The 27,153-nt window shown below is 41.4% G+C and overlaps 2 protein-coding genes across 16 annotated transcripts in view; one reads left to right on the plus strand and one right to left on the minus strand.

Annotated features, from left to right (window-relative positions):
• Positions 1-1,920: 1,920 nt before the first annotated feature.
• UTP18 (UTP18 small subunit processome component) lies at positions 1,921-10,290 on the minus strand. The gene is made up of 14 exons (XM_010721685.3): positions 9,880-10,290; positions 9,639-9,766; positions 9,446-9,541; positions 8,846-8,925; positions 8,548-8,633; positions 7,850-7,975; positions 6,907-7,081; positions 6,496-6,596; positions 5,172-5,262; positions 4,750-4,873; positions 3,719-3,893; positions 3,159-3,301; positions 2,672-2,728; positions 1,921-2,051 (listed from the first exon to the last, which is right to left on the minus strand). Exons 1-13 carry the CDS (start codon positions 10,267-10,269, stop codon positions 2,704-2,706), a joined length of 1,740 nt encoding a protein of 579 aa, XP_010719987.2. The 5' UTR covers positions 10,270-10,290; the 3' UTR covers positions 1,921-2,051; positions 2,672-2,703.
• Positions 10,291-10,434: 144 nt separating this feature from the next.
• Positions 10,435-27,153, plus strand: part of MBTD1 (mbt domain containing 1) — a 28,758-nt gene continuing 12,039 nt past the window's right edge. The window contains exons 1-11 of one of the 15 annotated variants that reach the window (XM_019621783.3): positions 10,435-10,633; positions 11,692-11,842; positions 12,352-12,543; positions 14,687-14,869; positions 17,722-17,923; positions 18,986-19,125; positions 20,081-20,195; positions 20,284-20,369; positions 24,695-24,812; positions 25,651-25,785; positions 26,224-26,312. In XM_019621783.3, the coding sequence (XP_019477328.1) occupies positions 14,753-14,869; positions 17,722-17,923; positions 18,986-19,125; positions 20,081-20,195; positions 20,284-20,369; positions 24,695-24,812; positions 25,651-25,785; positions 26,224-26,312 (1,002 nt within the window). In that variant the 5' untranslated portion in view covers positions 10,435-10,633; positions 11,692-11,842; positions 12,352-12,543; positions 14,687-14,752. The other 14 variants (XM_085240079.1, XM_085240080.1, XM_085240081.1 and 11 more) reach the window with 14 other exon arrangements.

The raw sequence follows: 27,153 nt of genomic DNA on the forward strand, positions 1-27,153 counted from the left end.
CCCAAATTTGAAGAGAGGCTTTCATAAGCTTCAACAACTCACACTCCAAAACCACACAGTTCTGCACGAGAAGTTTAACTACATGAAATGTTAAAGCTCTGCTTAACTGCACTATAACCTGTGTATGACCCGATCCCTCACCACCTGTAAAGTTACCCTTTCATTATGAGATCAGATCCCACACATCACTTAAACATAGGAGGCAAATCTCAAGAGTTTCCCCTTCAACTGGAAAAATCATGTAGGGACTGCAACAGTTCCACAAGGAAAAGACTGACAGGGGCAGCTTCCCCAATAGCTCAGCACAGCACTCCTGAGCATTGGATGAGACACAGAAAAAGAAATTTCAGTCCTTTAAGATTTTGCTGAACCGCCTCCACCCCAAACCCAGCCCTGAGAACAGGGGCAAACAGCAGCTTCAAGACAGTCAGTAGCAAAGCTGATCAACTTTTAAGTAACCAGTGTTACTGCCATCAGGCAGGCTTTTTTTCTTGGAGATTTCCTTTCTAAGCACAAGACTAATTGCCTTTAGCTTGCAAAATTGGACAAGATCACAGCCCGAAGGGGAAAGGCTACGGTGATAAATATTTAATGGGTCACATCAATAAAAATTATTTTGCCAAGGAGAATGGCAAAAGAGGAAAAGCAGAGAAATAATTCATTAAAAGAACTTCAGCTGAGCAATGTCAGGGAAAAAAAAGCCACGCTAGGAAAAAAGGAATTAAATACCAACGCTTTAAATAGGTCAGAAGCACAAGTACTATTAACACATAGCAAATGGACAAGGCTGCATTTTTCAAAGTGAGATGAAAACTGGCACAAACAGCTCAGGTGTGGTAATTGTGTCCCATTGCAACGCATCAGTACATCAACTTCTTGCAATAGCATCACCTGTCAGCAATCTGGCCAGCGTGTGGAAGTGCCATTACTCATAACTCCTCACAAACAGCAGCACAACCACCTTGAGGATTCCTTCATCTCTCGAAAGGCAAATCTTCACTATTCCATTTTGGGTGGAGTTGCAAATTACGCTTTGCAGAAGACACAATCACAATTCTTACAATAGCAAAGAGATACTGAGTGCAAAGGTTAAAACTTCTTGTTCTTCAGCGTTTCTCTTCCCCAACTCATTATAGAGGTGAATATTTGCAGCTTACATCACAGAATTTGTTAAAAATGTTTAAACTCTCCTTCCTGGCGTTATTTGAAAACACTTTTTCCATTCACCTCCATTCTCAGCCTCTTACCTTCACCAGAAATCAGCTGGATGGATGGAGAAAAGCATCAGAAACTGCTGGACTTGTTAACAAGGCCAGGAACCCCATAATTCTGAGTGCAAATTCTAGACCTGTTAATGACTCACTCCATAGCTTTTAGTTGCTAGATTCAGGATTATTTCTTTATAGGAAAAGTGCAGAGAAGACACACTGGGAGAAGAGGAGCAGAGCCAACTAGGAGTAGATTCAATGGTACTAAAGCAAACAGCTACTTAAGTGGGACTGATAAAAGACAATATAGCTTCCTATTTTTAAAGCCTACCCTTTTAAAAGTCATTAGAATTCCAAGAAAAAAAGATTTAATGGTCTTGTGGATTATATCATATTACTTAAAGCTAACAGGGAAGTACAGAAAGGATTAAAAAAGACTGACTCATGTTAAGAACTACAATCAAAACCCTACTCGTGAGGCTCTCTCAGGTAAAACTGATCATTACATTCATATTATTATACATACAAAGCATCCAAGTGATTGAGTGCTGCCCTCTAGTGAAGGTACAAACCAGTTCCAGCTTCCAGATTTCTGAAATTTGACAAAACTTCCATCTCAATTAGATCTATAGTCAGATTTGTCTGGGCTCACAGCTTAATGTGAGCTTTTGTGCACACAAAACATAGGAAAAAAGCTGAAAGAACTCGCCTGGAAATTTATCAGGTACATTTATTAAGAAAAAACATTCACAAATCACAGACGTTATATTAATATTGTTCAACTTCCATTGCAAGTGGTTTGCTTGATTTTGTCAGCATACTTGTAGTTGCAGGTTACAATGCCTGGGGAAGGATCAGCACAAAGAATGTTGTTAGCATGCTCAGAACATTTACCTATCACAACAGTTTACATAAGCTTAATGCACAGAAGATGAACCAGCTTTCAGTTTGAATGGGCTGAGCTTCCATCCTTTAACAGATTTTAGGTCAAACAGCACTACTGTGTTTCTGACAAGGCTACAGGACATTCCAGTTTCCCATGAAAAGGCAAAAATTCTCACAGGCTACGCTTAAAATTTCAGTTGTTTATTAACCTAAATTTTCACACAGACCTGTGAAGCCATGGCCCACACAACAGGGCCAATTTAAGGCAGCCTACAGATGTTTTTACCATCACTGCTCAGGAGTTTGTTTTTAATGTTTACAAGTTTTTAAAGCAGTTGTCAACAGGTCTGGGCACATTTGGTTGAATTACCAACCACCCTTAAGAGCATTATTAGAAAAGCCGAGCTCAACAAACAAGCCTGTCCCTTGTAATGGACATTTTCTGTTAACCCAGACAGTACCATTTCACTTTTACACACTGAGAACTTCTTGTTGCCACCTTTGATGAGGTGGAGGTAGCTGAATGATAAGAAGAAATGCCAAGACAATCCTGTGAACAGCTTGAGTGCTACTTTTACCTGAGATGCTAGTCCATTTTCTCCTGGATCTTCTAGAAATCTGAATAATGTTTCAACCTGAAGAAAAAACACAGTTGAGATGGATGTAAAGCTTCTCAGTAACCTGTTGTACACATAATATAACAAGCAATAAATATTTAGTAGCACTGAGTATTCTTCCAATAATCTACTACTACTACTAATCTGAAATACAGACATAGTAAAAGCTAAAAAAGAAAACAAAATGGCAAAAACCACCCATTATCTGCTATTTCCTTCCTACTTTTATTCAGCAAGGAACAATAACACTTTTGACAGGCACGTCTGCAGTAGCGCATAGTCAATAACCAGAAAAAAAACTGCCAGAGTGGGAACTCAGTGCCACACCGTTAACTCAGCGAGTAAAAATCAAATCAAGTAGTCAAATTTCACCATTTACAGTCATCTGCATCATCTTACTGAATATAAATATGTTATCTGGGATTGAGCAGCCAAACTTAGTACATACCTATACAACAAAGCTTTGCCTTTGTTGTTTGCTATAGAGAAAAATCCACTTCTAGGAGAAAAGTCCATAGATTGAGTAAGATAAATTTTCTTTCTTCTGAACACTGGGAAGTTTGAGAATACAGTATATGATGGAATGTGTACCTATTAAGAAAGATATAGTTAGTCACATCAAGTAGGAAATACCCAGAATTTTGTCAAGGCTGACAAAATTTCTTAGCAAGGAAAAGTCACCACCCAGAAAGACTGTTACAGGTAACAGATGCTGGAAATTAAGAACTGTATTGTATTTGCAGCAACAAAACAAGAACATTTTAAAAAAAGAGGAGAAAAAAAAAAGAATTAAGTTAGACTACAAGGTTATCTTAAGAACTTTCTCCAAGAAAAAAAAAAACCAACATTTTCTGATATAGGTACAGCACCCCATACACATTCCAATCAAGCAAATTCTGTAGTGCATGTACCCACTTGGAATCAGTTTGACCACGTCAGCAGGATTGCACTCACTTTTTTAAAAGAAGATACAAGCAGTGTTACACTGAGAAAAGAAGCTGACCATACCAATTTGACAGCCTCATCGGCTTCATTGGAAGCCACAGCCAAGATCTCTGTGGTAGGATTGAAGGTCACGGTCGTAGCAGAGGTAACGAGGTTCATTATGGCTTTAACTGGCTTAGGACGATTTTCCTTGAGACAAACATCAGTGCTGTACAAGTTCACAACTCCAGAAACTGAACTACAATGAGAAATTAACAAAATCCATATTGAGAAACAGCGTTTATGGTACACGTTTGACTTGTTATCTGTGGCCAATAGTCAACTTAAAGATCATCAGCAAGTAATTACTTAGTGTGGTTTGTAACAATATTTTGAAGACTGTGTTTTGCTTTAGAGTTTGTATCAGGATTTAGTAGAGGGGTTTGATGGGTGGGTTGAGAGACAGACTCTTAGTTGGTGATCCTTGGTACACCAATCTCTTACGTACAACAAATTCAAACCAGAGAGAGCTCAGTATCACGTCTGTAGTCATTTAAGCTTCTTAAAGTTTTTCCTCAGAAAATGCATACTGTACTTAAACATTAGTTAGTTGTTAGAACTGACACGCTAGCTGCTAGCAACCATTAATTCAGAAATATTTTCTGAAGAAATATTCAGGCTCTGTTGCTGCAACTGTCGGAGTCAAAAAATCTTTATAAATGCTAACATGCTCTCTCACAGCAATCAAAGTAGGAGCACAGAAGAGAGTAAACTAGAAATGTGGAAGAAATGAGGCCCCAAATTGACACTTTACTACAGAAATTCACTCTGTGTGATTTCAGCTGCGTAATTTCAAAATTAACTGCTAAAATCACTGCATGCCAATAGTAACATATTAAGAGCAATACCAGTATTCAGCATGTATGGTAATTGATATGTACATGGAACAAAATAAATGATTATCATAGAAACAGCAACATTCATCTATTCACTTCTACTATAACTTTATTAAAACCAAACTCATTCTATCTTCCTACACTCTTACCAGACACAAATTCTGAAGAGCTTCAAAAGTGAGATAGGAAGAAAGTAAATCACCTAAGTTACTCACTTACCCACACGCCACATACTGGTTATTTCTTGAAATTGCAATACACTTTCCTTCCAAAGAGCCCTCATCTTCAAATTTGTGCAGGCACTTCCTGCTTCTCACATCCCAGATGAAAACTTCACCTTCCTCTATTTGCAGAATAGAGAAGATTACAGAATTCGTGCATACAAAACATACACTGATCTGTCAGAATTGTCAGAATAGATTTCAGAAGGACAGTTAACTTATATACAGCTTTCAAATAAGGAGGTTTTGTCCGTTTTCAAAAAAAGAAGAGCATACTAGAACAGTTCATTGGTAATAATGGATCACCTGCTAGGATTTCTAGGTCAGATGAGGTCTAACTTCGTACAACATTGACTGATTTACAAAAACTTAAGCAATTTCAATGGAATTACAATTAGTACTATTAAACAGAGCACTTACTGGAATAGCTATATATTTTACTGCCGTCTGAAGTGAAAGCAGATGCGGCGTTTCTTCCATTTATCTTCATAGAGCTGATCAGTTCTTTTGTCTATAGGAGGAAATCAATAATGGTGACCAAATCTGCCATTTCAACCCTTCCTGGCTTGAGGTATTCCTGAGTCTGTTTAAAGCACATCTCTAAAGTCTACATTGAAATATCTGTATGTAAATTCAAGACAGACATCCAGTTTTGTGCTATTTTGCCTGAAGCGGCAGCATTATCACACAACATAATGTCAGACAGCCAGCAGCTAAGACAAGTTCTACATTACAAGAAAGGAACTGGTATCCTTCAGCTTCACCTAATCACCTAAGCAAAGCATTGGCTTTGTTTGAAACATGAGTGCAATGAGCATTCAGACCAAGACAATGCAGGTTAAGAGGCGTGACGAGGCATTTTATCACCCTCCTTTTTTTGGCTGAAATTAACAAAATTCTGTCTTAAGAGGCAACATTCAACAAATCCTTGATGCTTTCAGATGTGCTATGAAACGGTAAGGTCAGTAGGAAAGTTGCTTCCATACTCCTGTCCCACACAAACCTTAAGTCAGCCACAGTAACTTGGCATTAAAAGAACATACCGGCGTTTTCAGAGCCCAGCACACAAGCTCATGGTCAACCAATTTATTGTTACCCAATTGATGCCAGTTCAATAAATGCTCATTGATTCCTCACAGAGGGATCTCAATACTAAAGGGAACTGAAATTGTTTTTCCTAGTTATTTCCAAGTTTGAAACAAGTGCAGCTGCCATCATGTGGCATTTTAAAATGTAGATTAAAAAAATATCTAGGTTCCCTATGAATCACAGCAGATGGAGTGATTCATGACCACGGTACACCAACACACACTAACATTATTCCCAAAAAACACGTCCTACATTTCTTCCACCCTCAGATTCTTGTTCCCATGCTGAGGCTTTTGGTTTTGTCAGCACAGTGTTTATACCATCAGTTGTAACACATCATTGACAAATAGCTTTTTCCAGTAACCCACCCTCCACCGTCTCCCTCCCCAAAAAACACCCCCAGGAAACTCTAGACTTCACTCCACCACCAGTCCCAAAAAGAACGTCATCAAAGAAAGTTGTCTGACATCCCCAAACCATTTTCCATAGTTGCAGTTAGTTCATAGAACAGCTCACTTTCAAAGGCTGTCACAGTACGTCACACCTGTTTTAACTGAAAAGCTGCACTGCTTCTCAGATCAAAAGGCAAGCAACCAGATTCAAAAGGAAAAGGATACCAAGAAACTGAAACTACATGAATTATGGAAAAAGCCACCTTCATTGACAGCAAGTGAAGATATCCTGAAGTTCCAGTGAGAAGCATAAACGATCCATCTGGAGAGACTTCAAAGTTTTTGACAAGTTTTTCCTCCATACCTTTAAAATGAGTGAAACAGAACTTAATATTGGTGTGATTTACTCACTTGCCTGAACTTCGGGCCTACAATGAACGTAAGTAAGACCCGACTCCACCTTTTCATTTCTGTGATGTGCTAACAAGATAACATTACGGGTTAGACGTTACACAAACTTGGGGTTATATCAAAGAAACTAGAACGGACCATAGTAAAACAATAGGCATCACTACCTCCAAGCACTCACTACATTTCCTTTTAAAGCAAATCCACGTGCACTTGCTACTTTGGACAGCTTTAAATGCACTGAGACACTTAGATCACTAACTTACCTCTTACTTGATGTACAGGAATAATACTTCCACCCATCATGTCATACACGTAGAACACTTTATGGTGAGTACCAGTGGCTATAACCTGTTCTCCATCAGCACTGAAGCGAGCTTTATAGATTGGAAAACTCTCTAAATAGATGCTCTGTATTTTTGGATTCCTTATGCCGTCAACCTTAAAATAAAAATTAAAAGATTATCACATTAATGAACATATCCAGTATTTTTACAGAGAAAAATTCTTACCAACTCACCAGTACAAGAGAAACAATAAAAAGTGTACCCAGCTGAAAGCATTTATCTTTCCCTTCCCAATCCACAAACAGTCCACCTCTCACCCCTCACCCTGTAAATGAGGCTCTCCCAGACTTTCTGGACATACTTCAAACCCCTTGTCCTTACTGTCTTGCCCATGCTTTATTCAAATAAACTATAATTTCTAATATGCTTTTCCTGCAGCCTCACAGATGTCACACTCAGCTTGTGCCTTTGACCACTTCACTCATACTAGGCAACATCAAGCTCCTAATAGAGCTGGGATATGAAACTTCCTCCTACAACACAGCCGTTCCAACCCCCCCAAGGATTTCTGAGCAATATTACAGCTGTAAACATAAGCAGAGAGCTCCTCACAATATAATGTTTGCAAACAATTTAATTAAAAATAAGAAACATAACCTCAATAGTCCTTGTTACTCTTCAGCTACAGATGATGAAACTATTTTGCCTATATTTTGCAGATAGTTGGTATGAAGACAGGGAAATCTTCCAAGAAAACTCCAAGCTAATTCCATTCTAACCATAGATATTACAGGCCTCGTGTGCAAACCATCATAGGAACAGTGAAAAGAGAGTCTATCTTCCCAAGGTATTTCCAGTACATTTATCAAAGGAGTATTCCATTTAAGAGCACATCCACATTGTACGAGTTAAAATTCTTCACCTCAAAGAGTGACACTGATCGATCGAAGCCAGCAGTCAGAACAACTTGAGCAGATGGATGGAACTGCACGGTTGACAGTCTTCCATCAGCAAGACGTTCCTGATTAGCAGGCAAGCAGCTCTTCATCTAGGACACAGATCAAGCAAAAAAAAAAACAAAAACAAAAACAACAGTTTACACATTTGGTTATGCTGATGCCTACAATGACTTTTCAACAGTTTGACACCAGCAGGACAAACAAAGTAAGTTTGCTAAGTTGCTTCAGTACAGCAGGGTAGGCATAAAACTGGTCAGCCTGCTGATGAAGTCAGAAGGAAGGCTAGCTGAGACTACTTGCACTCCTGCTCATCTGAAATAGCTGTAAAGGAGATAGTGAAAGAAACACTCATCTGAGGGCTCCCTTCTCAAGAACCATTTCATCACCCAGTCATGGGAGAACTCCATCCTCCCCCTAGAGATTGAAATCTTACTCCAAAGTGCTATTTAAGAGTACATTAAATAATTCCTACGTATCTCAATTTGTTTCATGCCTTCATAACATGAAGGACCCACTTTCTCTGAAACACTAATATCTAAAAGTTACAATTACAGGAACAAAGACATTTGTGTAAGAGCTAATTTTACTGCCTGAACAGCAATAATGAAATCAAAGCATGTTCACAGACCAAACAAAGGTGCAATTACAGGCTTGCCTTTACCTCCAAAATACCCCTTGGCAGGGATTCTGAGCTTGATATGAAATTGCCAGTTCTGCACAGCAGATCATCATCTTCATCACTACCACCTATTTAAAAACAGAGCATACTGGAAAGCTCAATGAACTCCCTACAAGAACAAAAATAAGAAAAAAACAAAACACACCAAAAGAAAGAATAAAGCTGACCATCCAGCTTTATACACACAAAGACTTATCAAACACCAAAAACAAGTCTTTTTTCCACAAGTTGAATAGACTAGCACAGCAAGTCACATTAGAGCAGTAAAAGGTTTCTTTACTATCACTTGTAGCTTGCTTGGATTTCTTCCTGTTTTCTCTATCAGCCCATGCAGGAACTCCTCCCATAGCTTGCTGAAATCTAGCAAGAGGAAGGGGAGAGAAGAAAGGAACACTTTGTTTAACAAACAAAGTCACTTCTTTCTACCTGGTAAGCACTTAGAAGAGATTGCTACACTTCTGCAAGATGACTTCTTTAGGCAATGCACTGCATAGCCATGCAACCCCAGCAGATCTGAATTTTTACTGTGGCATCCAACTCTATCCATGCTTCAGTCATTCTTATGTATCACACATTAACATCTTCCATCACCCAACTAAAAAACAGCACGTCACCTCAGATGCTTTATGGAATAATTTCTAATTAGTAAACAAGCATTAAGTCGATTTAAAAAAAAAAACAAAACAAATAACAGCATTACTCTGGATTTAAAGATTGCATAAATGCCGTAAGAAGCACTAACTGAAGAGTGCCTCTGAGTGCAAGAACGGCTCCAGGACTGAAGCAGTTCATAGGGGGAAAAGACCAAAGGGACTCAGAATGCTGTGTGCATCCACAGATGTCTTAGCACAATTTACTACAAAAGCGTCAATGAACTTACTGCTCTTCAAGTCGTGCTTTTAGCTTTTTCTTAGTAAGTGTCTTCTCGGCATCGCTTTTCATCAGCTCCCTCCTGTACCTGTGGGTCATGTCAACCCTAGAGCGAGAACACAACAGCCGCACAGCTCATTGCACTGGAAGCCGTCCGCAGCCGCTCCGACGCGGCCGGCCGCCGCCTTGTGCCCTGCGCGCACCTTTCCTCGGCTTCGTCATCTTCATCCACCCAGACGGGCCTTTTAGACGGGGATCTTCCTTTGGCTTCGTTCTCCGACTCCGAATGGCCGGAGCGGCCCGGCCGTGCCCCGCTCCGCACGGCGCTTTGCTGAAACGCATCGGGACGGGCGCTGAGCGCGGGGCGGGCCGCTCAACTCCCGCAGGGGAACCGGGGCCGCGCCGCCCCGCAGTGCCAAAGCCGCCACCCCGTCCGAACCGTACCTGCGGGCCGGCCAGGCGCTGCAGCAGCTCGGCCTCCTCCGCGACGAGGCTGTCACCGAACACCAACTCCTCCAGCTCTCGCTCGGCGGCCGTAGCGCCGGAGATGGCCCGCAAGTGCCGGGCGCGGCGTGACGCTTCCTCAGCCGCCGCCGCCGCCTGCATCTCCTTGGCGCGCAGCCGAGCCCGCTTCACCATCTTCTTCTTCTTGTTATTATTATTACTATTCTTCTTGGCCATCAGCTTCGGCTCCGCCGGCCGGCGCCGCCGCCGCGCCACATTCAGAACCCGCGGGGCCGGGGCCGCCGGGGCCGCCGGGGCCGCCGCGGCCGCCGCCGCCGCCGCGCGCATCGCTCCCGCAGAGACACCGGAACCGGAAGCGCGGCCGAGCATCCACGCGGCCGCGCTCGTACCCGCCCCTCTCCCGATTGGCGGCCGCCGCCCCGCCCCGCACTACGTGAGCGGGGAGCTTCCCCTGGCCGCACGGGCCGTCACGTGACCTCCTTTCTTCGCCTTATTTCCTTCCTCCCTTTCTCCCATTCCGCGTTCCACGTGACTTGGCGCTCTCTATTCCGCGCGTGGGGGGGGCGTCCTCTGCCTCACGTGACGCCGAGCTCCCCTCAGCGGAGGCCCAGCGGCCCCATCACTCGTCGCGCCGTCCGTTACAAAGCCAAACAGCTCCTAGCGGGGCTGCCGCCCCCGTCCGGCCCGTTCCGTGCCGCCGAGCCGCCCCGTCGCTCGATGGTTTCCCCCCGAGGTGGGTACGGCGAGCGAGGAGCCCCGAGCGGCGCGGAGCCCAATGAGGGCGCGCGGGGGGCCGGGCGCCGCGCCTGCGCAGAGCGGCGATGCTCGTGTTGTTGATGTCCCGGCGCACGGAGCGGGGCTCCTTTCTCTCAGGGAGACGCTGAACTTCGCGGGCCGCCTCCCGTCCCGCCGGGCCCGGCCCCTCGCAGGGGGAGGCGGCGGGCGGAGGGGGCCGAGCCGAGGGGAGGGGGCGGAGGCGGCGGCTGGGCGTCTCCTGCCCGCGAGGGCCTGATGGAAAACACAAAGGAGCCGGTGAGTGCCGCCGGGCTCCGGGGCGGGCGGAGGGGCCGCCGGGGCGGGACGGGCCCCCAGGGGCGGGCGGGGGCCGCGCGTCCCTCGGCCGCGCGGGCGGGGAGCGACACCGGGGCGCGGGGGCGGCTCCGCTCCGCCGATCCCGGGCCGGGGCGGGCGGGGGCGGCCCTGACAGCCCGCACGTGGGGCGGCCCCGGGCCCTTTGTGCCGCGCTGTCCCGCGGCGCCGGCCCTTCTCGGAGCGGGAAGTTTCGGGGCAGCCCGGGCTCGGCGTCGCCCCGCCGGAGCGGCGTTCCCGTATCCTTCCTGCCGAGTTAAAGCCCCGGCCGCCGCCTTCCAGCCCGAGCTCGTCCTGGGGTCGTTCCGTCGCGTCTCGCTTCCCGGTGCGGGCGGCGATCCCCGCTCGGGCCGTTGCTGCGCCGTGTCCCGGAGCGGCGGCTCTGCGGAGCGTCCCGCTGCACGGCGCTGCTTCGTGGGAGAGAGGCTGTGAGAGCGGTGCCCGTAACGCCGCTGTTCTCTTTAAGGCGGTTTTCTGTTTTTTTTAAACGAAGGTTTTGCGTGTTCGAGGAGCTGCGCTCAGTTACTGGTTGGTTACGTTGGTTCGTAACGGTCCGGTTTTAACTTGCACGGAACGGAATGAAAAGGTTAAGGGAGATCCTAATCGGGACCTTTAAACGGGGACCAAAACAATGCAGTCGTTACGAGATCCGTGGGACTTAACAGATGTAGGCAGTAATCTGTGCTTGTTACTTCTGCCTAGGGATCGCTTTGAGGAAGTGTGTAACGTAAGCCGCAGGGAGGCACAGCAGAGGTGTATGCTTTCCTGGGTGGAAGTTGTTGTTGATGCATGGTTTGGCTCTTGTTCCTGAGAGTGCGGAGACCTGTGAGCGCACAAGGATTGTAGGCTGAAAGTAAGGATTATCTTCATTGTTGTTCCCTAAAGAGTTAAATAGCTGTGGTGGTAACGGTACCTCGGGGGAAAGGAAATCCCACGTTGGCCTTCCTTTCTCTTGCCTTTTAAAACCTGATTTAATTTCACAACGTTCTCGATACCTTCGGCAAACTGCTGCAGCACACCTTCGTTTCTCAGGTAAGTTGGTGCACATTGGACATGTGATATTTTGCTGAATCTGCCCCTAAGCACGCAGAAGGAATTCAGGTGTAGCAGATCTTGGTTTGGGGTCGGTGTTATTTTACTGTTGTTGTTTTGTCGTTGTTTATAATGTTAACAGAATTGTTTGAACCAAGTATTTGCCTTCTAGACTCTGCCTCTTCCAGGTGCTCCTATGTGTAAGGGCTTTGTAAAAACGTAATGAAGTTTGTAACGTAAACACGTTTTATTCAAATTCAAATATTTCACATATTTACATCACCCCCACCCCTCCAGGTTGCCTGCTAATTTGATATATTTTTTTGTAAGAGTCTCCCCTCTTCTCGTGTGAAACCCCCCGGGGAAGAGGCTATGGACAAAACCATTGGCAAACAGCAGAAACTGGCTTCAGACAAAATGCTGTCATACGTAGCAAATGAAGAGACAGGAAAAAACATTTCTGTAATTTTCCAGCTGAGATTTTACTTGTAATAAGAGTGGAAGGCACATTTCCAGATAGAGGTGAGTTGCTTATGTATAAAAAACTAAGTTTGGCTGGTTCTGATTTCCAGGAATCCCAAGATGTTTAGCTTTGGGGGTTTTTGTTTGTTTGTTTTTCATGAAAGCTGAAAGTATATTTTCTTTAAATTGGTACCATGTTGGAGTTTTTCTTTTTTGCCATGCTGAGGCTTACGCAGGGCTTCAGTTCTGCAGGCGGTGGCCTGCTGTTTCTGCACGGGGTGGTTTTGGCCAGCTTAAGTTCAGAAGAGTTGCAATAAATGAGTTTTCTGTTCTTGGTGCATTAATGCTGACATCCAGAGCCAAAACCACACTCATGGCATAAAACATTAATGAACTTTCAAATACAAAACTATTGTATCAAATTTAACACCGACTTTGAAGCATGCTATTGGAAAAGCATGCTTTGTTAAGGTTATGTGATTAAAGTAAATGTTTTATCAGACACCTGTGGCTGGAAGTTGGTGGCGACCTTGTTACTCCTGTCATGTTTCTGTGAGTGAGATCTGAGTGTAGAAACTGATGCATCTCTGCATGAGGTGCTGGGACGCGTTGGTTAAGCTGCAGTTCTTGTATTTCTAAACTGCTGTCTTAGTGAATTTAAGCACCAAAGTGATTGAATAGTAGTGACTGCCCATTTGAGCAGGCTGAAACGTTTCTGTGATGGTTTTGTACCAACTGCCTTTGGTCAGGATGTGCTGACTTGGAGGCACAGTTTGGCTGCTTGATAATACTTTCTGCTTGATAATATTTTCTGTAGCAAATTTTCACCTATGAAATGCTTTCTCTTAAGTGTTGCCAACACTCGAGCATAGTCTTCATTGATATAATAAAACAATTTCCCAAGCATTTCATGTCCAGCTAAGGTTGAACTGTTTTATTTTGCAATTTGGCCACGCGTTGTCCCTCCTTTGTGACCAACCTTTTATGCTGGAAGAGCAGCTATTTTCAGGGAGCTCTGATGTGATGAGTAAATTCAGCTGTGTATGCTAAAGGAGTGAGAAAGTGGCTGTTAATGGTATTTGTTTGGAGTTGCCTTCCAGCTTTTAGGAAAACCGGTTTCTTTAACGATATTCTTTTATCATACCATTTGCCTTGTGTAATGGTTAATTAAGAATATTTCTTAAAAATACATTGCTGCCAAGTGCTCACAAGGGGGAGAGGAAGAACAGGAAAATGGGAAGTTGGGCAGAATAAGAAAGCAGTTCTTAAAAGTTCCTCTCTCCACCCCTCTCTTCAGTAAAAAGAGCCGTGCAAGAAATCCCCTAAGCAAGTAGGTACTCAGGCTTTTATTTGCCAGTCTCACTTACCTAGATTTTGTATCACTCTAAAAACCCTTCCTATAGAGGAGCTGGTAATCTGACTAGGAAAATGAGCCTTACCCATATGACCAGAAGTTTGGCCTGTTGTTCTGTGTGCATACGCCTTCTGCTTAATGAGCTAGTGCTTATCATGAGGTGGAACAGCTGCTGTTCTGCTGCTGGCCACTTACACAGCTGTAAGCTCTGCAGTAAGCCAGGCTCCTTCTCAGTGTTTTGCAGGGAGGCAAAGAACGCTCATCTATTTCAGTTTTAAATAAAAGGTAACCCTAATGTGGTTTTTCATGCTAAATCCAGCTCCTGGCAGTAGGCAGTTTTTGTCATTATGCATGTATTGTGAAATGCATGGATTGATCTTAGGGTTGTAACTGTTAAATTGAATAATTCAATCTATTACTACTGTCTCTGATAGCCAAAAACAAATTCTGGGAGAGTTACCACCTAAAGTTGGTCACAGAAGGGTGTGAATGTGAAAACTATGCATAATCCATCCCTGCTGTACCCATGGTAGCCCACAGTTCTGTGGTCACAAAAGGACACTTTGGTGCAGTAACAACTGGGATGGGGATGGGGATGTAGGGCTGCATTTTTGTGGGCAGTGCTTTACAACCCAGAGGCCCTGCAGGTACCACAGTTAAGCACAGTCAGCTGAGAGCATTGCTGCTGCTCATCACTGGCAGGAGCTGCAAGCTGCTGCTGTTGCTGTTGCTGAAGCAGCGGCTTGTCCTTAGCTGTGGTTCTGCTTGAGGCAGATGTTGTCCTTTGTGTAAGGTTGTGATTTTTGACCTGTGAGTCCAGAGTTGTAACCTAATTGTTTTCTGTTTCAGGCACTAGACAGGGCTTACAAAAGAGTAGGACTGCTGAGATCTGCAGGGAGGGCTATCAGAAGTTCCATGCATCACTCACTTGTTTCTACAAATGCTGTCTCAACATGGGCTGAAAAGAATCTTATTGGTGTTTATTATCAAAATAGAAATGTCTTGATCTGCTCTAGCAAAATTCCAGTGAAGGTATTTGTGTATGTTCTGCCCTGACTTTCACCTGCCTCCGTGAACAAAGCAGTTTGTATTTTTGTACTGAAAATCTGAATTTTTTCCAAGTTGCACAAAATGGAGTTTGATCAAATTTCCCAAGAATTTAAAATCCAAATAATAGTTATAAATTAACACTGGGAACATCCTATGTAAATTATCTGGCAAACATGCTCATCTTCTGGCAAGCGCGCAGATAAAAATGTTTTATAAAAACCAGAGTGTTATTTTAACTATTGTGAGTTGCTCAGAACTTCAGCTGGGACAATGTGACTAAATGTAAAGTGAAGGAAAGGTGATCTGTGAGGCTTCCTCAGTTTAGATAAACTAAACAAACTTGATGAGTTGGAGACTTTGGAGCCTCTATAATGCTGAAGGATGATTTTTCTCTTTTGAGATTGTAATTTCCTACAGAAAGCAGAAATATTTTCTCATCTGTGGGTATTTTGGCAAAGAGGCCTTGGCAGTGCTATTGAGATTCTAAATCTGTGATAGAGGAAGAAAAAAGGGAGAGCCAACAGTATTGTCGTGGTATCTGCGATTGCGATCTTGAGCCATGCTCCAGCTTGACTCTTGTGTGTGCCGGGGGAGCTCCAGCCTGCCTTCAGCTTTCTGCTGCTTCTTCCTGTGCAGAGAGCGGTGCTGGGAGGGGAACGTCTGGTGCCCTTGGGAATGGGAGGACTGGGACTGGGCTGTTTCTCTTTGTTCTTCTGAGCTGCGGCAGCACTTCAGGCCTCTACCAATGGAGTTCTGGGTGAAGCCGAGCTGCTGTGTGGGTCTGAGGTCTTTGGTCTGTAAGGAAAGAGCAGTGTGCTGGGACTGCCTGGTGCTGCAGCCGCCAGTAAGGACTTCCAGTCCTCCTTTATGTGGGTCGAGGCCTTGGTCCCTTACGGGAATCCAATCAGCTCGTGTGCAGGTGATGAGGGGCAGCATGCTGTGAGTAGTTAGAATGGCACTGCATTTTATTTCCTAGGCTGTGGTCGCTGAAGGTGAAATACTCTGAAGCACTACAGAGTTTGTGACGAGGTCTTCGTGTTCTGGTGTGTGAATTGCTGACACTTTGCAGAACTCCGTATCCATGGCAATGTGTTCAGCTTCTGTCTTAATCTGCACACACGTGCACACAGCACTGAGCGAGCGTCTTGCTGGTACCAGCAGTGCTGTGCAGGTACGGCTCGTTCCTGGCACAGGTCAAGGCTGGGTTTTGTTCTGCCTTCCCCCAGTGTTCCTTTAACGATTGCAATTGCTATCCTGCCTACTTCAGGAAAAGATGTCATGTCATGCCCTGCCCTAAGCTTTGATTTGTTTTAGTGTAATTTTGTGTGGTTGGCTACGGCACAATCAACATTGTGCTGGTTTCTTAACGCTTCAGAGCTGTTTTTAGTGTTTACAGGTGTTTGCTTTATTGCATAACCTTTTACTGTTTGTGCTTTTTTTTGTAGTTGGGTGCTAGGATTGGGTCCGTGTAGGAATCAGTTTTCCCTCTTAACTACGAGGAAAGCCTTCTGAAATAAGATTTAGATTGAAAAGGAGAATAGAGAATATTGTAATAAAGTGATAATGTGGCACAGAAAGGCTCGGATGAGATGCAACAATAGAGATGTTCAAATGATCCTCTCTAGGAAAGGGATTTGGGGAATTATTGTGATGAAATCTTAAAGCTATGAATCCAAATGCACTTTAAGAACAAGTCCAATCATATTTTCTATCTGCGGTGCTTTTGAGATAAAACTTACTTCTAGGTTTGAAGGGGGAGGAAAGTAGAGGCACAGGCTTTCTTATTTATTTCTTCTTGCTCTACTGCATTCTCCTAACTTGTGCTTGCATTGTAGTATGTCTTTTCTTGCTTTATTAATGCCTCTCAACCTTAATAGGTATGGTTAAGAATAATGGAAATACTTTGAAATTTCTTCTTTTAGCTTAATGAGAGCAGCTCACATATGTAGCAGTAGGCTTGTGTCAGGTGGCAATAAAGGTAAAAATGTTCCTGTATTAAAAAGCATTTATTGGATATCCTTTTTTTTAAAAAAAAAAAAAGTTAATCTATTGTTTGTTGTAGTCTTTATTGTCTTTGGAAAGTGCTCAGCTGCTGGACATTCTTCAAAGCAGTGTTTGCACTTGACCTCAGGTTTTTCATTGCCACTCTCACATACAGAAACCTGTTACATAATAGAGTTTTCCTACAAATTAGTCACCTTTCTATCTTTTAGCATTTATACAGACCCTATTGCCATAGTAACTGAGCTCTTCATAATTGTTAATGTATTAATCCTCAGAACACCCCTGTGAGGTGAAGTATTTGTGCTGTGCACGTGAGCAGCTGAATCCTGAAGAAGCTGAGAGCTGATCCCCAGCACTGAGAGCCACTAATGGCCCAGAGCAGCTCAGCTCCATTCCTGGAGAGCAGTGCCCTCCTCGTTGAACTGTTTTCTCTGCTCAGCTTTCTCGAATGAATGAATTCTAGTGAAATTGGCTGCAGCCATCTGGAATGTGTTCATTTGCATATAAGATGCGTGGCTGTCATTAATCAGAACATTAGGATTAATGATCTCTGGAGAAACCAAGAAAAAAATGTATGGACTGCTACTGTGTATTCTTGGTGGACTGAGCTTGTTTTGTTTATACCTGTACCAAAATGTTATCTGGTTTTGACTCTGCTAATTTAATTTGTAATACGTGCTCATATTTATATGCTGATAGAGCAGTTTGTAGTGTATCTCCATTTGAAGGCTGGCCTTTAATTTTCAAGTTTGTGTTGAGATAGCTGTGTTCACGATGCTCTGGTATTCTTTTTGTTTGCTTTCATTATTTGCTTTTTTTAAAATTTTTAGACAGATCATCTTTCACAAACAGAAAGGAAGAGACGTGATTCATTCGGGATGTTTGACGGTTATGACAGTTGTAGTGAGGACACCAGCAGCAGCTCCAGTTCAGATGAGAGTGAAGAAGAGGTTTCTCCTTTGCCATCCAGTCTCCCAATCATAAAGAACAATGGACAGGTCTATACTTACCCAGATGGTAAATCTGGCATGGGTGAGTATGTGGTATGTGAGTATAAACACTGATGCTTCTTTTTCTGCCCGCGCTGTGTTTTGTGGGATTCCTGACCCAAATGTTGGTCCCCCTGAAAATGGACCAATACAGTGGATTTCTTGATTTTGCCAGACTGAAATATGATAAAATTTGAATCCTGCTATCAGGAAAGTACTATATGAATACCCTCCCTATCTAGAATGTTGTGTATAATACACACACTTGTTCTCATGCATGTTGTTTTTATTCTTTGAGCTTTGTTGAAAATGTCATTGTGCTCTCTTACACAAAAGCATATTGTCTCTTCTTGTGTGTGTTTACAATATAGAAAAATATTTCTTATACTAGGAAAAAAAACTTAATTCCCACTACTTTATCAATCTCATCAGTGTATATGTATTCACTACTGACTAGCTGTGGTATACACCAAGAAATAAAAGATTGGAGAGGCAGAGAGATTGCTTTAGCCATTGGGGAAAATATTTTGGCCTGGTTACTGGTTCCCTCTGGGTAGAATCTTGTGTCTTGCTGGGGTGAGTTGGTCCCATACTCTTACTGAGCATGGAACAACTTAGTGCACTGTGCCATCAACCTCTAAAGCATATGACTCCAGCTATAGGTGAGACTATTGGTAGACAAAGGTACTTTGGATGTATTCCAAATTTAAGATTAAAGAAAAATATCTGCTTTTATTTGTTTGCAAGTATTAAATATTTAGAGAAAAATTGGAACTGGCTGGCTCTGATTCAAAGTAGGCATTTTCTTGAGAGCCATTAAGACTCAGAAATTGGCTTTGGGTTGATGATCCACTTCAGTGGTAAAACTAGTAGGGAGCAAAGTGGAGACAGACTTCTGCCTGTGAACTTGAGGTTCTTACTGTATCACCAGTGGTGGTGATGGTTGTCTTTTAGTTGGCTTTTGGTGCAGTTCTTCTCAGGATAAAGCTGTAAGAAATTGATTTGATGGTGCCACCTACAGGACCTTCGTCACGCCGTCTTTGTTCAGAATTTTTACAGAGGTTTTTCTTAGACTCTTAACGTGTTCTTTCTCTCCTCTGACTAGCTACATGCGAGATGTGTGGAATGGTTGGTGTCCGTGATGCCTTTTACTCTAAAACGAAACGTTTCTGCAGTGTATCATGCTCTAGAAGCTATTCATCCAACTCCAAGAAGGCCAGCATTCTGGCCAGACTTCAGGTAGCGGTACAGACACCATTTTCCTTATATACTTATTGCTGTCTGTGTCTGTAAAATGTGTGTGTTTGTAAAACGACTGGGATGCTTTAAAATAACTAAGCCCAAATTCTTAATGTAGTAAAATTTTCACAAATGATTTTGTAAGACAAAATTCAAAACTGTATCACTGATCACACGTTACCTTGCTCAGCAGAGCAAATTCCACCAAATCTTCACTCCTTATTTCATTTCTGCTGCAGTGCCCCACTTTCACCTGCAAGGAAAAGATCAGAAAAAATTTTCAACCTACATATGTAGTGATTTGAAAATCCATGCATCTTATCCCCAAGACACTTTCTGGTTTAGAGAGCATGAAGGTTTATTTGGCACTGCTGGTTTGCTTTTGAGGGTTTTCTAACTATGCGGATATATGAAATGAGGTTTGATCTGTTCATTTAAGATGTGAATCAAATAATCATGAGAATTTTTTTGTAACATTTAATAAAAAGAATATCATTATATCTTATCTCATGTTCCATTGCATATGCAACATGCCAGGAAGTTGCATCGGTATAAATCAGATTTAAAAAGAAAAATCTTCCTTTTAACCTGCTTTCAAAAGATTTCATTTTGTTTTTCAGGTAGAGCAGTGAGCCTGTATGCTCTTTACATTGGAGTACTAATAGAGAAGTGAATTTTTGGAGACTGTTTTGCTGCTGATTTTTAAGCATCTTCCATATTATATGTAGTTTTGTGTTTCTTGATCAACTCCATTCTGTGTTGTGCCAATTTTAGTTGAATCTTCTGGAAAAAAATATTTGAAAGATTATTTTTCAGTTATTTTAGTGGCAGCTCTTTGTTTCTCAGTGATTTTTTTTTGTTTGTTTGTTTTTAAATAGTTTTGTCAGGCATAAGGACATCCTTCTGCTGGGAGTTTGGGAAGGTTTTATTTACTTACGGTTTCTTTGTTTGTTTGTTTTAGGGCAAACCTCCAACAAAGAAGGCTAAAGTTCTACAAAAACAACCACTGGTGGCTAAATTAGCAGCATATGCTCAGTACCAAGCAACTTTACAGAACCAGGCAAAGACTAAAGCAGGTATGGTCAAATAAAAGAGCCGAAACATTTTTAGTAATACAAAATTGGTTTCATTGGCAGCTTCCTAAATGCAGTAACTTTCTCTTAGCAGCTGTCCCCGTGGAAGGCTTCAGCTGGGGTAGCTACATCAATAGCAATAGCTTTACAGCAGCTCCTGTCACTTGTTTTAAACACGTAAGTACTTTTTCAGTGTGTTGTCCTTTTGTGTACATACGTGTACATGTTTTAGAGAGAGAATCCACCTTAATTCTTAAATGCATTTTCACAAAATACATTTTAAAGCTTCAGACTGTGAAACTTTTATAATAAACTCTGCTAGTATGACTATCATTTAGATACATACATATGTTTCTATTTGTTCTTTAAACCATTCTGAATGCTGTGAGTTACTCTCATCATGCTTGTTTTCATAAATTAAAAACAGAAGGAATCTTAAACACTTGTGATACTATTTTTTTTTTCCTCACTTCAGGGCACAAAAGCATGGAGTTCAGTATAGGTATCACACCAACCAGGTCACTCTATGCTATATAGTTACAAACTGCCATTTAGATTGAGTCAGACTTGCTTTAGTGTATACAACTGATCTTTTCATTAACTATTTTGGTTTGGGATTATTTTTATTAGTTTTCAGTCGGTTCTCCCTGTCAGCTCTGCTGCTGACTAGTGTAGAAATAAAGGAAGATGGAGCCTCTTCATAAACCTGAAATTAAAATGTATGCTTTTCTTTGTATTACAATTGTGAAATTGCAAACAAAAGGTCCTCAGCTATTAAAGTCATGACAGAGTGTAGCTTGGGGATTAGGAAAGCATTTACCAGCATCTGTCTTCAATGTGTTTGTTAAAATCTACTTATTATTTATTGTTTAACATATTGTCAGTACATTGTGTTGTAAAATCATCTCTTAAGTAAAAACATTCTGAAAAAGTCTCACTTCTCAGCATACTCTTTGTTTCATTATATGGGAAGATGAAGTATTTTGGCTTCCAATGAGAGCTTTGGTTTTGCTCAGTTATCTGTTAAAAATTTGTATCAAGTTAAAAAATTTTGCTTCCTAGAATTTTTTCATAATGGAGAAGAGAGAGAAATTCTCTCCAGCTCTGGAATTCATGCTGAGCCCTGCTGGTTCCTAAATCAGAGCAAGGGCTCTTGGCAGTTGACAGAACCCTTCATGCTCCTTAACAGAGCCCAGAACAGTCTTGCATTAGGATAGGTTTGTTAATTTGTATTGAATTTCATGTGCTTAAGCATGTTTGCACTTTGCTTTCATAATTATGTACGTGTTGTAACAAGTAATTTCATAAGTGTGTATCACAAGGCCGTGTTTGATAATGTAACCTGTGCTGTTACAACAAATACTTCCCGGTGTCCTTAGCTAGGATACATGGACAGCAGTTAAATCACTGATACATGGAGCCAAAACATTCTGTAGTAAAAGGAGCCTTATCTTTCTTACTGCTTCACTCATTAACCTGAGTAGTACACCAGTGATGTGAACGGGCACAGTAATGTTTGTGCTCTACCTTAGAATCTTTCACAAGCTATATGGCAGTGGCTGCAAATGAGCGTTGTTTATTTAACATCTTTGAAAAGCATGTTTAAACCAGTCAGAATCTGGAAACACATTAGTTCTCTCTTCTTGTTAGATATTTCTCTCCCTCTCGCCTCAAGTTTTTTATTCTCTTGATTCCTTGTGTTGTTGGTTTGCTCCAGGGGAGCGTTTCCAGGATTTCCCGCTAGGTGGCGGTGCTTTGCCTTAACTTGAATTTTTCATCACTTTCACATTGCCTTCAGTGGTAAGGCCAGAGGTGCAGATACTGTTGATGCACTCTAGTGGCAGAGTATCCCTATGGTTCAGGGACTGGTAGAATTTCTTTGCCGTTTAAATTCTGAGTCCACTTTCAAGTCTGGAGTCGTGGTAATTTTGGTGCCATCCAAAGCCATTAGGAGTCAATTATTTAGCTGAACAAGGATCTTCTGGGTTAAGCATATGGGAATAGGTAGAGTTTAGGCATTCCTTTCAAACCCTGTCCAACTGAACCTTCCTGATTGCGACTTACCTTGCAGAGAAGGCATCTGCTGTTCACAGATAAACTCTCCCAAGTCCTCACCTGGAGCAGGAAGCAATGAAGCAGATTTTCCTTGTTGGGAATAACATGAAATGGATCTCTTCATCATAAGTCAGAAAGGTAAATTTGTTCTTACCTGTAAATTATGGTTCTGCTAGTTCATGCTATGCCAATCCAGACTTCAGAGTTACCTTGCCAGCCAGCAGATGAATAAGACTTTAGACTTACGTAGTACTTTGATTTTTTTGGTTTATTTTCTCCTCCAAAGCATTGTGCAAATACTAATTGCTTAATTGCACAAACACAGAGAAGGCATTAAGGAAGATGGCTGTTACAGCCCTGGTTTATCCAGTCTTCCTCATTTAAGAATAATTACCGTGTATAGTATACCAGGTATACCATCACTTCAGGACAGTAATGTTATCTGGCTTTTCAGTAGTGATGCTACACAGGATGGCTTCCTTCTTCTGAAGGGTGAGCCATAAGGATTGGTGTAGGAGAACTAGCAGAACCAATATTTTCACAGACAAGGACAAATTTAACTTTCTGCTATTTCCCTCTATACCAATCCATGTTCTAGAAATAAAAATATTTGTGACATTTTTGTAATCGGTTGAAAGGGGGAGAACTGCTTTGATACACTCTTCCTCTGAATCAATTGAGTAGATGAGCAGGCAGTAACATTTATTTTAGTGAAGTGCAGCTGGATTAGAAAATTATTCAGCTCTGCTATTCTTGATTTTAGATTTGTGTCTCTATACAAGGCAACCAGATTTTCTGAAATATGCTCTTTGAAAAGTTATTTCCCCATTTTCAATTCAAAAAGCCACAAGTGTCAATTTAGAGATGAGAGTGGATATGTAATAGGACTTGATTAAGAAGTTGCATCTGCATACTTTGTGTGTGAAAATAAACCATCATCTTGAAAGTTGTTTTCTTCCAGTCTACCAGATGGCAGAAAAGAGCTCTGCAGGCTGGGCTGGTGTAGATGGGACATAGCAGAGCATGAAGAGACCAGGCTTCAAGAATAAGAAAATAGCAAAACTTGCTATGACTGATTTTTTTTCCTTTAATAGTTAAAACCTGATTTAAGTTTTGCATGCCTAACCTCAAATTTTGTGGAAGTGAGTGCTATGCCCTTCAAAGATTTTGGGCTTTGGAGCTGCTAGTTGGACATTGCCAGCAAAATTCCCTTATTGTAATTTCCAGTCTTTCAGGAAGTGTTAATCCAGCTTTCTTCACCTGTGGGTCACAGGCAAAAAATCAATGAAGCTGGAGGCTTCCCAGTGAGCTGTTAAGTTCTCTGCGTTTCCAAATAGCTTTGTAATGAAACATTGCCTTACAATACTGTCTGCCCACTACAAAAAAAAAACCCAAGATTCCTTCAACTATCCCTTTATGTGCATATCCTAATAATTGGTTAGGACTTTTCTCAGAATGTGAAATCTTTCTTATGACTGTCGTTCTAAAATAACCAAAATCCAAGCATTGCCATTCTTGATGGAGTTTAATTTAGACTGGCTCACTCTGTATTTTGTTACTGTTAACTTCAGCTGAGTAGCTTTTAAGGTTTTAGATTCTTGAACACTGTGTTTCTGGTATCTCTACTATAGAATTTTTGACAATTTTTTCATGATGCTCTGTTCAAAAAAAGATTCCTGAAATCAAACTAAATGTTGGGTTTTTTATCTCCAGTTTCCAAAAACACTTCAGACTTCATCGAGCTTATATTTCTTTTTGTTATTAACATATTAGTCTAAGCTTTCACGACAGTGTGTGAGGAATTTAGCTGGGCATTTTCCTTTGATGTTCATTAAAGTGGTAGAACTCTACCTCCTTCTCTTTTTGGCTGCTCAGTAGAATGATCAGATGCAGGTGAGATGGAAGCCTGTTCCTCTGAGAGGGTGTGAACTAACGGGTGATAAAAACCCATCAGAATAAAACTTCAGAATAGATTTGAGAAATAACTTCTAACCATTTTTTTCAGACATTGCAGATCTACAGAACGTAAATGTTTTGATGTCTGTGGAATGGATTTTAAGTGCCATAATTTTCTGCTAATAGAATTGCAGAGGAGTTATACCATTCCCACCTAAAATTAGTGGGTATCATGTAGTTAGAGCATAGTGGAAGGAAGAGGACCTATGGTAATATACAGTGTGTGCTTTATGGATGTTTGGACTTGAAAGCCTATGGTGCTTGTAGGAATAGACTGTAATAGTAGTAAACCAGCACTATGCACAAACTTCAGATCAAAACCAAACTAGATTTCCATAGGCTATTTTCTTGCCATATGTTTGTGTTATCATGTATATTGATAGTCATCTTTTTTAAGTCACTTATGAAACAATAATTAACAACAACAACAAAAATCTTGTGCTGTAAGCAGAGTGATGAACTGTTCACTTTCCTCCTACCTTACATGCTAGGCACCTATGGGGACATGCTGGGGTGATATCTCAGAAGGAGTGCGAGTGGAGGTTCCAAACACGGACTGCAGCCTACCTACCAAAGTCTTCTGGATAGCTGGAATTGTAAAATTAGCAGGTGAATATATTTTGATGGAAATTACTAAAGTAGTCAAAATAATTATGCAAAGGTAGCTTATAATGCTTATAAGCTTTATAAATATAAATATATAATATAAATAGCTTATAAGGTAGTCAGCAGTCATTTGGTTAGCAGAATGCTGGCCCCGTTTGGGGGTCAGGGGGACTAGGGGGTCACAAGATTATATTTTCCACCATTATCAGTATTGAGCTGTTTTACAATAGTTTCAAGTTGGGTTGGTTTGTTTGTTTTTTATTGCTAGATTTCATTGCAGTGGTGCTGGATGAGAGGATAGAAAATTGCAAAATAGCAAGCAAGTCTCATTATAAAAATCATTATCTTGGCTAAAAGCAAAGGTAAAAATTCAAGGTTCACATAACTAAATTATCAAAAAGCAGAGGCTGCAAGTAACAAAGGAATTCTTATCTGGAACATAGGAAGTTCCATGCTAACACAAGGAAGAACTTTACTGTCAGAATAATGGAGCACTGGAGCTGGCTGCCCAAAGAGGTGGTGGAGTCTCCTTCTCTGGAGATAGTAGAGACTCATCTGGTGCCCAACTACGTGACCTGTAGTCTTTAGCAAAGAGTTGGACTCAGCATTCTCTAGGGGTCCCTTCCAAGTCCTACAATTCTGTGATTTTCCTCTTGTATAACTTGTAAAGTTTCATGATACAAGAGTTTTACTTAAAATGCTCTGATAGCATGCAGCATCTGCCTAACATTCTTTAGAAAGTTCTAGTCTAGAAAATCTAATGTAATATCTATTATGATTGATAAATTTTAATTGATTTTTTTTTATAATCTTATATTTTTTCATGTGATTTTACTTTCAGGCTACAACGCTCTGCTAAGATACGAAGGCTTTGAAAATGATTCAAACCTTGACTTCTGGTGCAATGTTTGTGGGTCTGATATCCACCCAGTTGGTTGGTGTGCAACCAGTGGGAAGCCTTTAGTCCCTCCTCGAAGTATGTAAATAGTAGTCTTACTGGTTGCTACAATTAAAAGTCTTCTTTAGGTTAATTTGCTGGTGGTTCTGATATCAGCATTCTTTCCATAGCAATTCTGCCAACAATTATTCATAAATCATTGGAAAAATAGGGACTTGACTCACACTGAAAGTGCTTCCTGTGGTACCCCTCCACAATGACTTTGTTTTTAAATCAAGGTGGAATTGCTTAGCTAATCAGTGTTGTGAATATACACAAGTTTTATTCATATTTTGTGATTAAACTCTTTGCCCTAACATATCCATACATCTAATCTGACTCCTCACTGAACTATTTTCATTTGAGCTTTTAAAGTCATCTAGGATTTCTTATTTACCTATTCCAGACTATAACATTGTCTCTAATGGACACAATTAAAAATCCAGTGGCTTATTTTGTCCCCTTCATTTGCAACAGCCATCCAACACAAATACACAAACTGGAAAGCTTTTCTAGTGAAACGACTTACTGGTGCCAAAACACTTCCTCCTGACTTTTCTCAGAAGGTAAGGCTGATGCAGTATCAGTGATGTACTGTAAACAAAGTGGCAGTGCAGAGAGAAGAACTGTATTTGTTAGTGGCACATTAGCTCCTTCTGCAAAGATGATGATAATTTCTTAATGCAGTTTTCACAGAAATCTCTATTTTCCGTTTATCTCCATGTTTATCAGTATGCAGTTCTGTTTGGAAAGCTGTTTCCTCCAGCAAAAGTAATTTTCTTTAAAAACTAGTTAGTATGTTTTAATTTTAAAGTACTCAAAAATGCTAATAAGCTACCTTGTAATATGTAAGAAAAAATCTGATTTCTCTAATCCAGAAATGATTTCAATTGTAAACTGTTCCGAGGAACCAAACCATTTGTTACTGTGCACATATCTCGATATAATAAAGTAGATATTTTCAAATGTTAATAGTTTTCATCTGCTCCAAGCTAGATTTGTTTGCTGTATTTGTCGTGTATGGTAGCTGCCTGCATGATGTGTTCTAAGTTTATTTATTGATATTGTGGGATGGTATGTTGCTTTTTCAATGGGAATCTAAGAAGTACTGTTGTCTTACTCTGCAGCCAGTATTCCTCCCCATTTTTTTCTGAAGATGTTCATTTGTATTTAAAAATTGGCTCAGTGGAAGCCAAATCAAATTGGCAAGTCCTAAGCTCTGGTGGAGATTACAAAATGCTGAGTTCACTGGAAAGCATTTTTAAACAAAATAGGTTCTCACAATGCAGGATAATCACTATTGTCATTCTGTTCCTTTATTTTTGGTATATGATGAAGTATGTTTGAGTGGTAAGCTTTCATTATGTTTGAATTTTATTTTTCACTGCTAATATGTTAAAATATTTT

Source organism: Meleagris gallopavo, chromosome 20 (assembly GCF_905368555.1).
Source record: "Meleagris gallopavo chromosome 20, MGAL_WU_HG_1.1, whole genome shotgun sequence".
Taxonomy (NCBI): Eukaryota; Metazoa; Chordata; class Aves; order Galliformes; family Phasianidae; genus Meleagris; species Meleagris gallopavo.

Excerpts from the sequence above, each read along its gene's own strand:
- UTP18 (XM_010721685.3), bottom strand. The coding sequence starts at position 10,269 with ATGCTCGGCCGCGCTTCCGGTTCCGGTGTCTCTGCGGGAGCGATGCGC. Across the intron at positions 7,976-8,547 it reads TGCCAAGGGGTATTTTGGAG|ATGAAGAGCTGCTTGCCTGC; the intron begins GTAAAGGCAAGC and ends TCTGTGTCCTAG. Across the intron at positions 6,597-6,906 it reads TCCTGTACATCAAGTAAGAG|GTATGGAGGAAAAACTTGTC; the intron begins GTAAGTTAGTGA and ends CTCATTTTAAAG.